Here is a 14,795-nt window from a genome sequence, read left to right as displayed (position 1 = left end):
CATGGTAAAGATGAGGAGTTCTGGATACACTTCCCTTGTCCTCACAGAATGCATTTCTCGTTCGTTCACTGCAGTCAAGGAAGAGGGATAGTACCTAGATGACATTAGGTATTTTCTAAATTAGAGGTCACACAAACTAAATGCCTTCATAGGCTAGCAGGTAAGTGGAGTAAAGGATGAAAAGAAGTAATGGGAACTGCGGTAAATGTATTAATTTTGTACCCTGCCTGACTACCTTTACATTCTCATTTTAAGTTTTTAGAACCTGTGCTGGTCAAACCACACAACGCTGCAGGCTGAGCTGCCAGTTTGTGGCTGTGCCTCAAACACTTAGTGATGGTTTCAGTCATCACTGAAGGACCTCTCTTTTGCAGTTGATTTCTTAGAGCCTTAAGGTATCAGGCCTTGCTCCTCCCCCAAAAAAACCCTTGAATTGGGGGGCCTGAAGGCTGTGTGATAAAGGATTTGGGGGGACTTATGCTTAACAGGGCTGGCAGCAGTATTGTTCTTATGGGGCAGAGTGTTCCAACCCACATTTTTATCATCCAACTGACATGACACATGCAGAAAAGTTAAACAAATAGATTCAGATCCATCCATTATTAGTACATTATATATACATACATATGCAAACGTGTGCACAAATGTTCATTGCACTTCACCTTTAATACTTCCACAGGTAATTTCTTAAAGAATAAGGATAGTCTTCTATACAACCATGATACCACAGTCACCGTTAAGCAGAAGAGGGATGTTTTCAGCAATATCCTGTGATACGTAGTTCATGTTCACGTTTTTGCAGATGGTACCAAAAAGTCTTTGTTTATAGTATGATATCATTTATATAAAATATAAAGCTTGCAAAACAACATATTTTGCTTATGAGTAAACTCAAATATAGCATTTTGTGTGGTTACCACTCAGTTACCTACTGTAGAAGAAAGGAGATGTAAGCAAGAGAGGGGTACACAGGAGTTTTCTATTATATTAGTAGTATATACCTTAAGGTGAGGGGTGTGTGAGTGTTTTTTATATTACACTATAGATTTTCCTATGTTTCAATTTTTTTTAAGAAACTTAAAGTTTCCAGAGATGTTTAAAGATTAAAATACTGTCCATCCAGCTGTGCTCGTCACTGTCTTTTCGGTGTAGTACACATCCTCGCTGTCCTGTAACTTCCACTTCTTGCTCTCAACTTGTCCCTTGGTCTGTAAACATATTCAAGTCTTTATAATCTTTAAAATAAATTCCTTTAAACTCCCATTCTCTTGGGGCTATTGTAGAATTTCTCTCTACTTTTAGAGTTCTTACAGAAATACTCTAGACTTGGAATCTCTGATACATCACTTCATTCCTCTGGAGTCTGGCTCCTGCTCACTTGACTAAAGTAGCTCTTACTAAGGGCACTGATCTTCTGTGTGCCAAATCCAGACTTTTTTTATTTTTAATTGTGGTTACAAAATAGACTTTTCTATTCTTATCTTAACCTATATCTACATTTTTTATCATTGACCCCTTCCTTCTTTTTAAAGCTCTTTCATTCTTTCATTTTTCTTTGACCAGTTTTCAGATGTTACTCCCTCCCAAGGCTTTGTTTCATCTCTCTCCCCAGTTTTAGGTTCCATGTCTTCTGGATTTCTTCAGCTGATGTTGGGCCCTTCAAACTCAACATGTCCAGAATCGAACTCATTATCTTGCCACATGCCAGTTTCTCCTTCTGGATCCCACTGCTCAAAAGGTCGGCAACCCCATTCATCCAGTCACCCATCTAGAACTCTTAAAATCATGCTTAACTCTCCTTCTTCTTCATGTCTACAGGCCACTGGTTTATCATGCCCTGCTGATCTTAACTCTAGAACATCTCTCAGCTTTCCTCTCTCCTCTGCACTGCTGCCACCATTGACCTGGTTCAGACACTCACCACCTGGTCTAGAGCAACAACCCTATGAATGTCTTCTATAGTCGCCTCCCCACAGTCCCTACCCCAGAAACCAGTCATGATCATGCATTTGGTTGTGGTATTGCATTTGTCGTCTTTAACCTGCCATGCCCGTTCCTTTACATGTTATCTATGGCTGCTTTCCAGCTACTATGGTAAGTAGTTGCCACAGAGGCCATCTGGCTGGCAAAACCTAAAATCTTTGCTAATTGGACCTTTACAGAAAACGTTTGCCAGCCCTTGGACTAGAGGCTAGAATAACTAAGGATACTTTTTTTTAAGTTTTTTTGGCTGCGTTGGGTCTTCGTTGCTGCACACAGGCTTTCTCTACTTGCGGTGAGCGGGGGCTACTCTTCACTGTGGTGTGCGGGCTTTCTCATTGTGGTGGCTTCTCTTGTTGTGGAGTGCGGACTCTAGGCACGTGGGCTTCAGTAGTTGTGGCTCGTGGGCTCTAGAGCACAGGCTCAGTAGTTGTGGCGCACAGGTTTAGTTGCTCTGCGGCATGTGGGATCTTCCCGGACCAGGGCTCAAACCCATGTACCCTGCATTGGCAGGCAGATTCTTAACCACTGCGCCACCAGGGAAGTCCCTAAGGAAACATTTTTAACTTTCTCACTCAAGTACTGTTTGAAATTGTGCATCTAAGGTTCTCTCATATTCCCAATGATAACAGTTCATACTTCCTGGAAATACTATAAAACCTAAATACTGTTAACTTCTGAAGGTCTTTATTTTTGGTGAGATTGGAAGTCTTTAAGGCAGAAAGCACATATTTAGCCATTTTGTGACATGATACATATTTATTTAGGAAATTGTATGAATTTTCCTGGATCTAAATTCTTCCTGAATGAATTATGCAATTCCCTTGAATTATCACCAGTCTTTGCTCTACCCCACATGTCTTCTTTCTGAATAGGTGCTACATAATGCACTGCTATGTCCTTTTTTTTTCTTTCCTTTGGCCATGCCTCATGGCTTGCGGGATCTTAGTTTCCCAACCAGGAATTGAACCAGGGCCCTCAGCAGTGAAAGCGCAGAGTCCTAACCACTGGACCGCCAGGGAATTCCTTTTTTTTTTTTTTTTTTTTTTAATATTCTTTTTGAGGTATGGTACTAGAGCTGCCCTCAGTCTTCCTAAGGCAATTTTGTATGAGAGCAGGGTGCTGATGACATTTTGGACTTCAGATGTTTCTCAGTTAAGTTCAGTCTTCCAAATCTTAGTTTAAAATTTGTATTTTGCATTACACTCAGTAATACTGAACTGTCCCCTTTCCTGGAAAAGTGTAATTATCATCTTCTACTTAATGATGTTTCTATATGTTTGTCTTCCAGATCATTTGTAATGATGGCTTTTGGCTTCCTTATGTGTAAGGGAAATATATTACTTGACTTCTTCCAATTCTGAAGTAGTCTCTGACTCTGAAATGTTTTAGTCATGATTGCTGAGGAGTCCTGCACTTTTTATAATTTTAGTCAGGCTAGTAATCTCCCCATCCCCATCCTGACTCCCTATCCCACTCCCCTGCTCTTAGATTTTTATTTTTCTATCTAAGCTGCAGTGTTTTTCGTAACAAAAATGGCTTTGTGATCCAGCCTTGGTAAATGCAGCTTTTGAGATAGCCTTTTAATTTAGGTTTTTGGGAAAGTGTCAAGTAGGTTCCAGATTAAAAATGGAATTTTAGCTAATAATTACTGGTGGTATCTCTTATTTTCCTAAAATGCATGGGAGTACACGGCAAAAGGCAAATTTAGAACATTACCACCTCCAAACTAGGTCATGACCAGATTGTGAGAGAAAGTTTCACTAACATTAAAGGTGATAGAATTGGTTTGCCAAGTGTATTCTGCGGTTCTCTGGGGCCTTTTGCTTTTGATGTATTTGGGCATTAAAAAAAGAAAAAGAAAAACTTTAAGTAGTCCAATCTCTGTTTTTTTAATGGTTTCTTTCTTTGCTTTTATGTATAAAAAATTCTCATTCACAAGTAACTTCTTGGTTTCGTCTTAACACTGAATCATTTGGTATTGTTTTTGATAGGTTGTCCATTTAAAAAAGTCTTTATAAAGTATTGAATATTCCTTTTGCTGATTTAAAATGCTAACCATTGACATATAACCTTAGATAATATACTTGGGGCTGTTTCTGGATTACTTTTTCTGTTCAATTGAAGTTCTTATGTACTCTGGTAGTACAGTGCTATTTAACTGTTACATGATAACAAGAGTTTGTTTAATCCTCTTATTTGTTTTACATGAACTTTTAAATCACTTTAATCAAATTACAGACTCTTGTTAGTATTTTTTTATAATTGAATTAAACTTAAAAGGAACATTGTTATATATTCCTATTGAGGAACAAGTTTCTATACTTAATCAAGTTGTCTGCTATGGTCTGCAATAAAGTTTAATCATATATGACTTTTTAAAATATTTATGTTAGCTTTATTCCAACTTCCTTTATAGTTTTTTATTTTTTGGCTGTGTTGGATCTTCATTACTGCATGCGGGCTTCCTCTAGTTGCGGCGAGCGGGGCTACTCTTTGTTGTGGTGTGCGGATTTCTCATTGTGGTGGCTTCTCTTGTTGAGGATCACAGGCTCTAGGCGCACGGGCTTCAGTAGTTGCAGCATGCAGGCTCAGTAGTTGTGGCACGCGAGCCCTAGAGCACGCGGGCTTCAGTAGTTGCTGCATGTGAGCTCTAGTTGTGGCGCACGGGCTTAGTTGCTCCGTGGCATGTGGGATCTTCCGGGACCAGGGCTAGAACCTGTGTCCCCTGCATTGGCAGGCGGATTTTTAACCACTGCGCCACCAGGGAAGCCCCCCAACTTCCTTTATAGTTTTTCTGGCCATTACAATTAGGATCTTTTTTTATCTCATTTTGCTATAGTCCATGAGATGATGATGATGATGGCTTGATTGTTTTAGATTTGGAGAAAAGTGGATGGATTTGGGACTTCGTGATGTTTTGGTTTTGCTGTGCACAGGAGGGAATCAAGGATAAATGTTAGGTTTTAGGAAACTTACTGAGATGAGGAAAACTAGTAAAGAAGCAGGATTGTTTTTTCCTTTGGGAGGAGGCACCTGTAGGGGTATAATCTAGGAGCTGGCGTCCTTTTTGAGATATCTAAATGGAGATTTAAAGTAAGCAGTTTCGTATATGATTTCTAATTTTGTTCTTCTTGAGGGAGGCATGGTGGAATGACATGTGCTTTAGAGATAGGACTGAAAAATAATGAAAATCACTGATACACATTAATTAATGAAAATAATGGTCCTCATTTATTAAGTACCTAATCTGGATCAGATGATTCAAAGCACTTTTAATTATTAATCGTTTAATCCTCACAACTGTATGAGATAGGTACTGTTACTATTCCCACTTTACAGATGAAGAAACTAAGGCACAGAAAGATTGAGGATCTTACCTGTGGTCACATAGCTGGTAAATGGCAGAGCGGCTTTTAAACCCAAGCAGGCTGGCTTCAGAGTTTTGCTCTTAATTACTACACCAAACTGCCCTTCATGGAGCACTTATTTGAAACCGGCACTGAGCTACATACTTGGCATATGACAGTAGGTTAACTAAACAACCAGGTAAAGAAGTACGTACGTACTGTTTGTATCCCCATTTTGCAGGTTTGGTCATACAGCTACTACATAGAGTCCAGACTTGAACCTGGGTATCTCTAGAGTTCCAGCCATGTTCTGAGCCACCTTGCTTTTTTACCTAATGATGAATCTTGCCTTTCTTACCTTGTTTTCTACAACCTTTGAGCCTCGGTTTCCTCATCCGTAAAGTGAAGGTAATGCCTGTGCTCTAGGGTTGTTTCAAGGATTCAGTGACAACATTGCACATAAAGCACGTGCTCCAGAGTGCCAAATGGCGTTGCTGATAGTGCAGGTGCTGGTCTGTAGATTTGCTTTTACCCAGTGAGACTGAGCGACATGTTAGTGTCCTTTATTTCATGAGAAAAATCCTCCTCATGGGCACTGAAAGATGAAAAGCTTTACCTGGCAGCTTAAAACTGCCAAATGATTCTTAATCAGAGAGCAGAAGTCACAGTCACAGAACTTTATATCTATCTATCTATCTATATCTGTATATCTGTATTTGGTGAATTATGTATACATTTCTGGTCTCTGTCTAGTCTTTTTTTTTGCTACTCTTTCTAGCTCATCACCTTTTGCTGCTTAACAATTGTGCTTTGAGAGAAAATGATGCAAGATGAACCTGATTTTCCATATTAGCAATACCCTTATAGTGAGTGACACTTAACTTTCTGGGCTTACAATGCCTGGTGGTTGGTTCATTGCATCTGGGACGTGACTTGAGCATATGTATTACTGAGAAACACTACATATGATTCTGATTACTACTGTAGTAGAGAACTACAATATGAGCAACCCGCTAGGGACAGTCTAAATGCAAACATCTTATGCAGGTTAATATTTCTGAGGATTTCCATCTACCAGATCCTTAAACTGAATGAGAGTAATGAATTTGGGAAAGCATTAGAAGCACTAAGACTGCCTGCCCTACATGCAGTACAATAACTAGATGATAACATCAGTATGTAGCAGTAAGTCTAAGACAGGATTATGTGACCAGTCATTAATGTCTTCAAATGTCAGCAGTTGATTTTTTAATCATAACTTTGATCTTCAGCATATCAACCATTTTTCTGTTGTCTTCTAATAAACATGGCTATTACGACATTTTTATGAAGGAGAGTAGAACTAAAATTATTTTTACTTGCATGTAGTATTTTTCAGATTGAATATGAACACTAATGAAATGGAAATATAATGGAAAAGGCTTTATAGTTCTTATAAACTTGTTGTAATACCCAAAACAGTTGTGAAAAAGCTATTCTAAAAAAGTGTGGATAGAAAAGGATTGCTAATATATTTCTAATACATTTTATCAAGTTTGGCCTGTTCACTTGTCTTTAACCGTTTATATCCCAGCCCCTTCTTTCCCATGTTGGGCCTCCAAGCCTGGGTTGCTCCATTATCCTAATACATCATTACTACCTTGTCCTTCCTGACTCCAAATTCTTTACTTGCTGATATGTTAACAATTCACTCATTCAGATATTTATTGAGGAACTCTTATGTTCCAGGTACTGCTCTAGGCTCTTGGAATAACATCAATGAAGAAAGCAGCAAAATTCCCTGCCTATGTGGAATTAGTTATTGGATATGGAAAATTGGTGGCTGAGATAGAACGAATGCCTTTGTAATTATACTGCCAAGTATTATAGCTTGTTGATGTTGAGGAGCCATGTACATTTATAATATATTCATCAGTTTTCCAAACATTTCATACATTTTTGTGCTTCTTCTTTATTCTAGATATAAACCACAATACTTCAGGATCCCATTATGAAAATTCGCAGCGGGGACCTGTGTCTTCTACAAGTGACTCTAGCACAAACTGTAAGAATGCTGTTGTAAACGACTCGCCTGAAAAAGAAGCATGGCCCTCAGTCCCTGGCAGTGATCTAGAGTTGGCTTCAGAATGTGTGGATGCTGATTCTGCCTCCAGTACTGAATCAGAGAGAAACATCACTATCATGGCTTCAGGGAGCACAGGTGGTGAAAATGATGGCCTTCGGAATAGCACTGGACTTGGATCCCAAAACAAGTTTGTGGTTGGTAGCGGCAGCAATAATGTGGGCCATGGAAGCAGTACTGGGCCATGGGGTTTTTCCCATGGAGCCATAATAAGCACATGTCAGGTCTCTGTGGATGCTCCTGAAAGCAAATCAGAAAGTAGCAACAATAGAATGAATGCTTGGGGCACTGTAAGTTCTTCATCAAATGGAGGGTTAAATCCAAGCACTTTGAATTCAGCTAGCAACCATGGTGCCTGGCCAGTGTTAGAGAACAACGGACTTGCCCTAAAAGGGCCTGTAGGGAGTGGTAGTTCTGGCATCAATATTCAGTGCAGTACCTTAGGCCAGATGCCTAACAATCAGAGTATTAACTCTAAAGTGGGTGGTTCTTCTACCCATGGTACCTGGGGAAGCCTTCAGGAAACTTGTGAATCTGAAGTAAGTGGTACACAGAAGGTTTCATTCAGTGGTCAACCTCAAAATATTACCACTGAAATGACTGGACCAAATAACACTACTAACTTTGTGACCTCTAGTTTACCAAACTCCGGTTCAGTACAGAATAATGAGCTGCCTAGTAATACGGGGGCCTGGCATGTGAGCACAATGAATCATCCTCAGATACAGGCTCCGTCGGTTGTAAATGGCACTTCCCTTTCTCACCTTAGCAATGGAGAGTCAAAAAGTGGAGGCTCTTATGGTACTACATGGGGTGCCTATGGTTCTAATTACTCTGGAGACAAATGTTCAAGCCCTAATGGCCAAGCTAATGGTGACACTGTGAATGCAACTCTAATGCAGCCTGGCATAAATGGGCCTATGGGCACTAACTTTCAAGTTAACACAAATAAAGGAGGAGGTGTGTGGGAGTCTGGGGCAGTGAATTCCCAGAGTGCATCATGGGGAAATGGTGCAAATTCTGGAGGAAGTCGAAGAGGATGGGGAACTCCTGCACAAAACACTGGCACTAATATACCCAGCGTGGAATGGAGCAAACTGCCTAGCAATCAGCATTCCAGTGACAGTGCAAATGGCAATGGTAAGAAGTTTACAAACGGATGGAAATCTACTGAGGAAGAGGATCAGGGTTCTGCCACATCTCAGACAAATGAGCAAAACAGTGTGTGGGCCAAAACGGGAGGTACAGTGGAGAGTGAAGGTAGTACAGAAAGCACTGGACGCCTTGAGGAAAAAGTAACTGGGGAAAATCAGAGTAGAGATAGAAGAAAAATTGATCAGCACACATTACTCCAAAGCATTGTAAACAGAACTGACTTAGATCCACGTGTCCTATCCAACTCTGGTTGGGGACAGACTCCTATTAAGCAGAATACTGCCTGGGATACCGAAACATCACCTAGAGGGGAAAGAAAGACTGACAATGGGACAGAGGCCTGGGGAAGCTCTGCAACACAGACTTTTAACTCAGGGGCATGTACAGATAAGACTAGCCCTAGTAGTAATGATACCTCATCTGTATCGGGGTGGGGAGATCCCAAACCTACTCTGAGGTGGGGAGATTCCAAAGGCTCAAACTGCCAGGGGGGATGGGAAGATGATTCTGCTGCTACAGGAATGGCCAAGAGCAATCAGTGGGGGAATTGCAAAGAAGAGAAGTCTGCATGGAATGATTCGCAAAAGAACAAACAGGGATGGGGTGATGGACAAAAATCAAACCAAGGTTGGTCCGTTTCTGCCAGTGATAACTGGGGAGAAACTTCAAGGAGTAACCATTGGGGTGAGGCTAATAAGAAATCTAGCTCAGGAGGTAGTGACAGTGATAGGTCCGTTTCTGGTTGGAACGAACTTGGTAAAACTAGTTCTTTTACTTGGGGAAATAACATAAATCCAAATAATTCATCAGGATGGGATGAATCTTCTAAACCGAATCCTTCCCAGGGATGGGGAGATCCTCCAAAGTCTAATCAGTCTCTAGGTTGGGGAGATTCGTCAAAGCCAGTCAGTTCTCCAGACTGGAACAAGCAACAAGATGTCGGATCTTGGGGAATCCCATCAGCTACAGGCAAACCTCCTGGTACAGGCTGGCTGGGAGGACCTATACCAGCCCCAACAAAAGAAGAAGAGCCCACAGGCTGGGAGGAACCATCCCCAGAATCCATACGTCGCAAAATGGAGATCGATGATGGAACTTCAGCTTGGGGAGATCCAAGCAAATACAACTACAAAAATGTGAACATGTGGAACAAAAATGTCCCAAACGGCAGCAGCCGTTCAGACCAGCAAGCACAGGTACATCAGCTGCTGCCGTCTGCAAGTGCCATCTCAAACAAGGAGGCGAGCAGTGGCTCTGGTGAGTTTTTATTTTATGGGGTCTGTGTTACAAAGTACTTCACAGTATTGTGAACCTTGTTTCAAGTTACTGTTATTATAAAACTTGTTTAACGAAGTATTTGGATGTGCACACAAAGCTTTTTTTAACTCTAATCCAGGAGAAGTTTATAGGGAAGAAAATTATGGGGAAGGTGTTTACCATCAGGGAACAGAGCTCTGCCTTTGGCAGTGTTGGCTGTGAATCCCACATACTCCATTCTCCATTAGGAACGCTGTAGAAGGCAGAATTGGAAAAGTGATGTCAAGCTGGAATGCTGTACACTTTTTTCAGTTCTTCTGAGTCAAGCCATCACGTTTTGGTTTTATTATTGGACTAAAATATCCCCAGAAATAAAACAAGTATCTAATAAGCACAGTGCTCTCTAAGAAACTAGGTACTATATTTGGCCTTAGAAGGAATTTACTTAAGTAGGCATGAAATCTAAGTCTATTGGATATAGCATGTATGTATGTTTGCTTAAAACATTTAATAATATCTTTCTAGTACATTCCACTTTCGTCTCATAGCAAGGAACTAATTCCTATCCTCTGCAAATTATCTTTACAATGACATTTTTCATTAGTTGTCATTGAGATGTGTTGCCTTTGTGAATGGAGGTTTTATTGAATAATCCATTGGATGTAGAGACAGAAGTGTTTTCATGAACTAACCCTTCAGCACCTAACTTTTTTTCTGAGTATTATTAATTTAGATATAATTCTTAGAGAAAACAGGTATGTATCTAAGGGGAAGGCTGTTTTGGTTCTTTTAAACAACGTGTTTATGGCTTGGCTTTGCCTTGCTTCGGACAACCTAATAAATTTTTTAAGAAGCATTGTTCAGCATGTATAAAAGTAGGATGCCTACCTATTATTAGTCTTACAGTAAATTGCTTTTTCCAGAACAGTGATGTTGAAAGGTTGTACGTATAGTAAAAATTTTATACACATACTGTACCCAGCTTGATCACCTGCTTTAATTCACTAGGTTTGACTCAGAATGACTTGACTTTTCCAGGAGTTAAATTCATCTTCAAAGGAGGATGACTTGCCATAATTAAGGTTATTCAAAAGAATCTGCTGTACACCCAGAGGGCAATTCTGAAAGAAGAGGTGAAAAAAAAATTCATACCATATAGTTAAATTATAATAATGGGAAATTATTTGTCTTCTTTACATAAAACAGATGCCATCCTTTCTGCCTATCACAACATTATTATTTAATACATAAATGTGAAGGTCGTCTTCTTTTGTTCCCTAAGTATTCCTTATTGCCTCTACCGTGTGCTGATGACTTCTTTTCCCACACTTTCTAAAGGCTGGGGTGAGTCCTGGGGTGAGACTTCTACTCCAGCCACAACTGTGGATAATGGTACTTCAGCATGGGGTAAACCCATAGACAGTGGTCCCAGCTGGGGCGAACCCATTGCTGCGGCATCCAGCACATCCACGTGGGGCTCCAGCTCTGTTGGTCCACAAGCATTAAGCAAATCTGGTAAGTTATTGATAATTCCTGGCTGTGGTGATCTCATTGACTATAATTAAGTAATTGGATAATGCTTATGTCATTGATAATGTATCCATGTATTATCATACTGGATGATTTCACTATTTGTTTGGCTCTTTGAACTTGTTAATGTGGTTTGCTTTTTTACCTTTCTGAATTTTCCTATCTTTTCTTTTTCTTAGAAGTGTATAACTATTAATGATTTGCATGCACTTCACCAAATTTAAATTATATTTTATCAAATTGGATTATTTAGAAATAGTCAAGCAACTTTCATGCTATCCAGCACGAGAGACTGAGTATAATAGTCATGGGGACACATGTCCAAACTGTCTGGCTCAGGTTCCAGATAATTCCCTGAATATTACACAGAAAATGAACAGAGTTCAGGAAGGACCCTCAATATTCAGATGAACATTGTCACTATTCCCATAGGAATTCCAAAGGCCGAGTATAGAGATGAAATACTTTCTGCTTTTGACTTGCTATGCTTTTGGGCCATTCTCCTAAAAAATATGTATTAAAATTTTTAAAAATTCTGTTCGTCCTCTTGGCCCTGTGCGTCACCATGCAGCTTGCTAAGCAAGTACGAACAAGAATGCCACCGATGTCCCGTGTTTAGGAACCCTCTGATTTGTAAAAGCATGGCAGGTGTTTTATTGAAAATTTTAATAAAAATAAATTCTTGTTTAATGTAGCTTTTGGCTCAGCATATAGCATACATTTTTGCCATGCAGATCTGGTAAGGGAGATAAAAGAGGGTTTTTTAGGTTCTCCCCCTGCTCTGCCTGCTTAATGAATGCTCAGCCTCCAGAAAGAATTGTTTGATTAAAGCATGTTTCTCTTTATCACAAATCCACAATCAGGGCCAAAATCTATGCAAGATGGCTGGTGTGGTGATGATATGCCATTGCCTGGAAATCGCCCCACTGGCTGGGAAGAGGAAGAGGATGTAGAGATTGGAATGTGGAATAGTAATTCATCTCAAGAGCTTAATTCATCTTTAAATTGGCCACCATATACAAAGAAAATGTCGTCGAAGGTAAACATTTCAAGGGCAAAGCCCTTGAAACTTTAAATTCCAAAGGTAGTTTACCCATAGAAAATTAATGTTCTGCCTACCCGTTTAATGCAATCAGTATAGTCCATGCAGTCCCCAACTTAGGTAGAACCTCTTGTATGGGCAGCCACCTAGAAAAACATAAGACTACAGGAACTTCCTTTCTCCCCACTGCTACAGCTTGGGATTTCTCTCCTCCTCCCCCTCCACCAGTGCTGCCTGGGACAACCCCTCACCCCAGGGTGGTACCTGCAGTGCTGAGGATGAAGAGAAGGGCAAATCTCCATGTCGACTCTTTCCATCCCACTGCCAGTTCGTCTCCCATTCCACCTCCTCACCTGGAGTCCCCGACCTCCGCATTACCCAGAGTTACCATCCTCCTTACTCATCCCCCATCTTTGTCCCTTCTCCACCCTGAAAGGTCCTGTGACAAAAATCCCTAGGAATGAGTAGAGTTTTGTTTTGCTTTTAAATGTGGACACATCTTATCCCAAACCTGGCTGTTCATCAGAATTGTATGACATTTGTTTAAAAAGTATAATATCCTATACCCTAGGCTACTGTTGTTTTGGAAATTGGACCAAGTTTCTTGTCCTAAACAAGCTCTCTGAATGTTTCTGAAGCAGAGCCAGGTTTGAGAACACTGGTGTCAGATTTTCTTGGGGACCATTTTGAAAATATGTGCCTAATCTCCCAGGTGATTCTAATATATCCCCTCCACCCTATTTGAGAACACTTTGTTTTTGAGGGACCTTAGAAGTCAAATACCTAGTAGCTCACTGCCAGGGTCCCTCCCTTTTGATCCTGGGATTCTAAGTCTAGGACCTGCCATTTTCATTTAAAAAATTTTCATTTGGCTGAATTTGCCTATTGCCTCACCATATAGCTTATGAAGTGCTTTCCCATATTTTACATAAATCATTTGATCCTCATAACCTTCTGAGATAGAATACTAATGAGGAATTTGAGACTGGAAAAAGTGGTGACTTGCCCAAAGTTACATAACTAGTAAGTGACAGAGCAAGGACTTAAGTTTAGGTCTTCCAATTCCAAACCCTGTGTTCTTCCCACTGGACCATGCTGTTTTGTGACTTTGTCTTTCCTTACAGGGTCTGAGTGGCAAAAAAAGGAGAAGGGAAAGGGTGTGTAGCCTTTTTACTCTTTCTCCTTTGTTTCTACTAGTAAAAATCTTTTAGAAAGCAACTGCAAATATTTATTTAGCCTCTGCTGTGTGCCAGGTACTGTGCTTGGTGCTGGGGGTTCAGAAACACTAGGGTAAGAGCATACCTTCAAGGAGCTCAGGGTCTAGTATGGGGCATTAAGAGTTGCTCTAAGGAGTGTTAGCTTGAATTTGGAAGATGCCTCGGGGTGGGGTGTGTTAGGGAAAGTGTTAGGCTGATGTTACTAAAATAACAGAATTTTAGAGAAGAGGTGTGACAATCTAATCTGTAGTTAGATTAGGGGCAGATACCAAAGTGTTTTCAGTAACATGCCAGAGAATTTGAGCTTCATTTTGTATAAAATATGGAGCCAGTCAAATTGAATGGAAGGCAACATCAGTTTGGTTTTTAAAATTAATTTCTTTAAAGAAAGCTAACCAGTGATAGTATGAAAGATAAATTGGAACAGAGGAGAGACCAGAGTTAGTGATCTTAGTTCGGAAGCTTCTGCATTCATTCTGGTTAGAAAGGACAGCCTGAATTGGGAAGCAAGAATAAATGTTTAGTAGAAGGGATTGTTGTGAGAGACATTTGGAATAAAAGAGACAGGTATTGGCAACCAGTTAGGCATGGGGTGGGGGTGAAAAAGGAAAAGGAATCAAAGCCCACTTCAGAAACCTTGGAAAGGGTTAGATGCTTGCTTCAGAGACCTGCAGTTAGGGGGAAATTACGAAGCTGTGTTCTGTTCCACAGTCAGAAGGAATAGGTAGTAGCAATGGGAAAGGGAAATGAAGGCAACAAACTGAGAATTGTTCTGTGATCCTCACGTTAATGGGAGGCCTTGGTCTCTATGGCTTCCAGCCTCCCTGTCTACCAAACTGCTAATCACGGATCATTTTTTCTCTGAAGTCATGTCTCCAAGTAGTTTCCGTACCTGCCATACCCTAAGCAGCCACAGAAAGCCAACACCAAGTAGGAGGAATCCCAGCTTTAGTTGCTGCTGGGGATATTGTGTTCTTGGCAGCATAAATTGGAATTTTAAAATACCCTTTCATATGGAAACATATGGTGTTTTTTCAGTACAGTGCACATAGCATAATTAAATTATGGGTTTAATTGGTTTCTTTGGACTAACCTGAAACCTGGTGACTCTTCTTACTTTGGTTTTGTGTGAGAATTCTACA

General features: G+C 40.4%; 1 protein-coding gene across 4 annotated transcripts in view; it reads left to right on the top strand.

The window, feature by feature from the left end:
• The window catches only part of TNRC6A (trinucleotide repeat containing adaptor 6A), a 96,083-nt gene that overhangs the window by 49,396 nt on the left and 31,892 nt on the right, over window positions 1–14,795 (top strand). For all 4 annotated transcript variants that reach the window (XM_082857512.1, XM_082857513.1, XM_082857510.1 and 1 more), the window contains 4 exons: window positions 7,291–9,864; window positions 11,203–11,379; window positions 12,258–12,433; window positions 13,561–13,593. In XM_082857512.1, the coding sequence (XP_082713638.1) occupies window positions 7,291–9,864; window positions 11,203–11,379; window positions 12,258–12,433; window positions 13,561–13,593 (2,960 nt within the window). The remainder of the gene's footprint in view (window positions 1–7,290; window positions 9,865–11,202; window positions 11,380–12,257; window positions 12,434–13,560; window positions 13,594–14,795) is intronic.

The sequence above is a fragment of the Leucopleurus acutus genome (genome assembly GCF_964270905.1).
Source record: "Leucopleurus acutus genome assembly, chromosome: 16".
In the NCBI taxonomy this organism is placed as follows: domain Eukaryota; kingdom Metazoa; phylum Chordata; class Mammalia; order Artiodactyla; family Delphinidae; genus Leucopleurus; species Leucopleurus acutus.
Note: the sequence above shows the minus strand (reverse complement) of the source record. Positions and strands in the feature narration are given on the sequence as shown.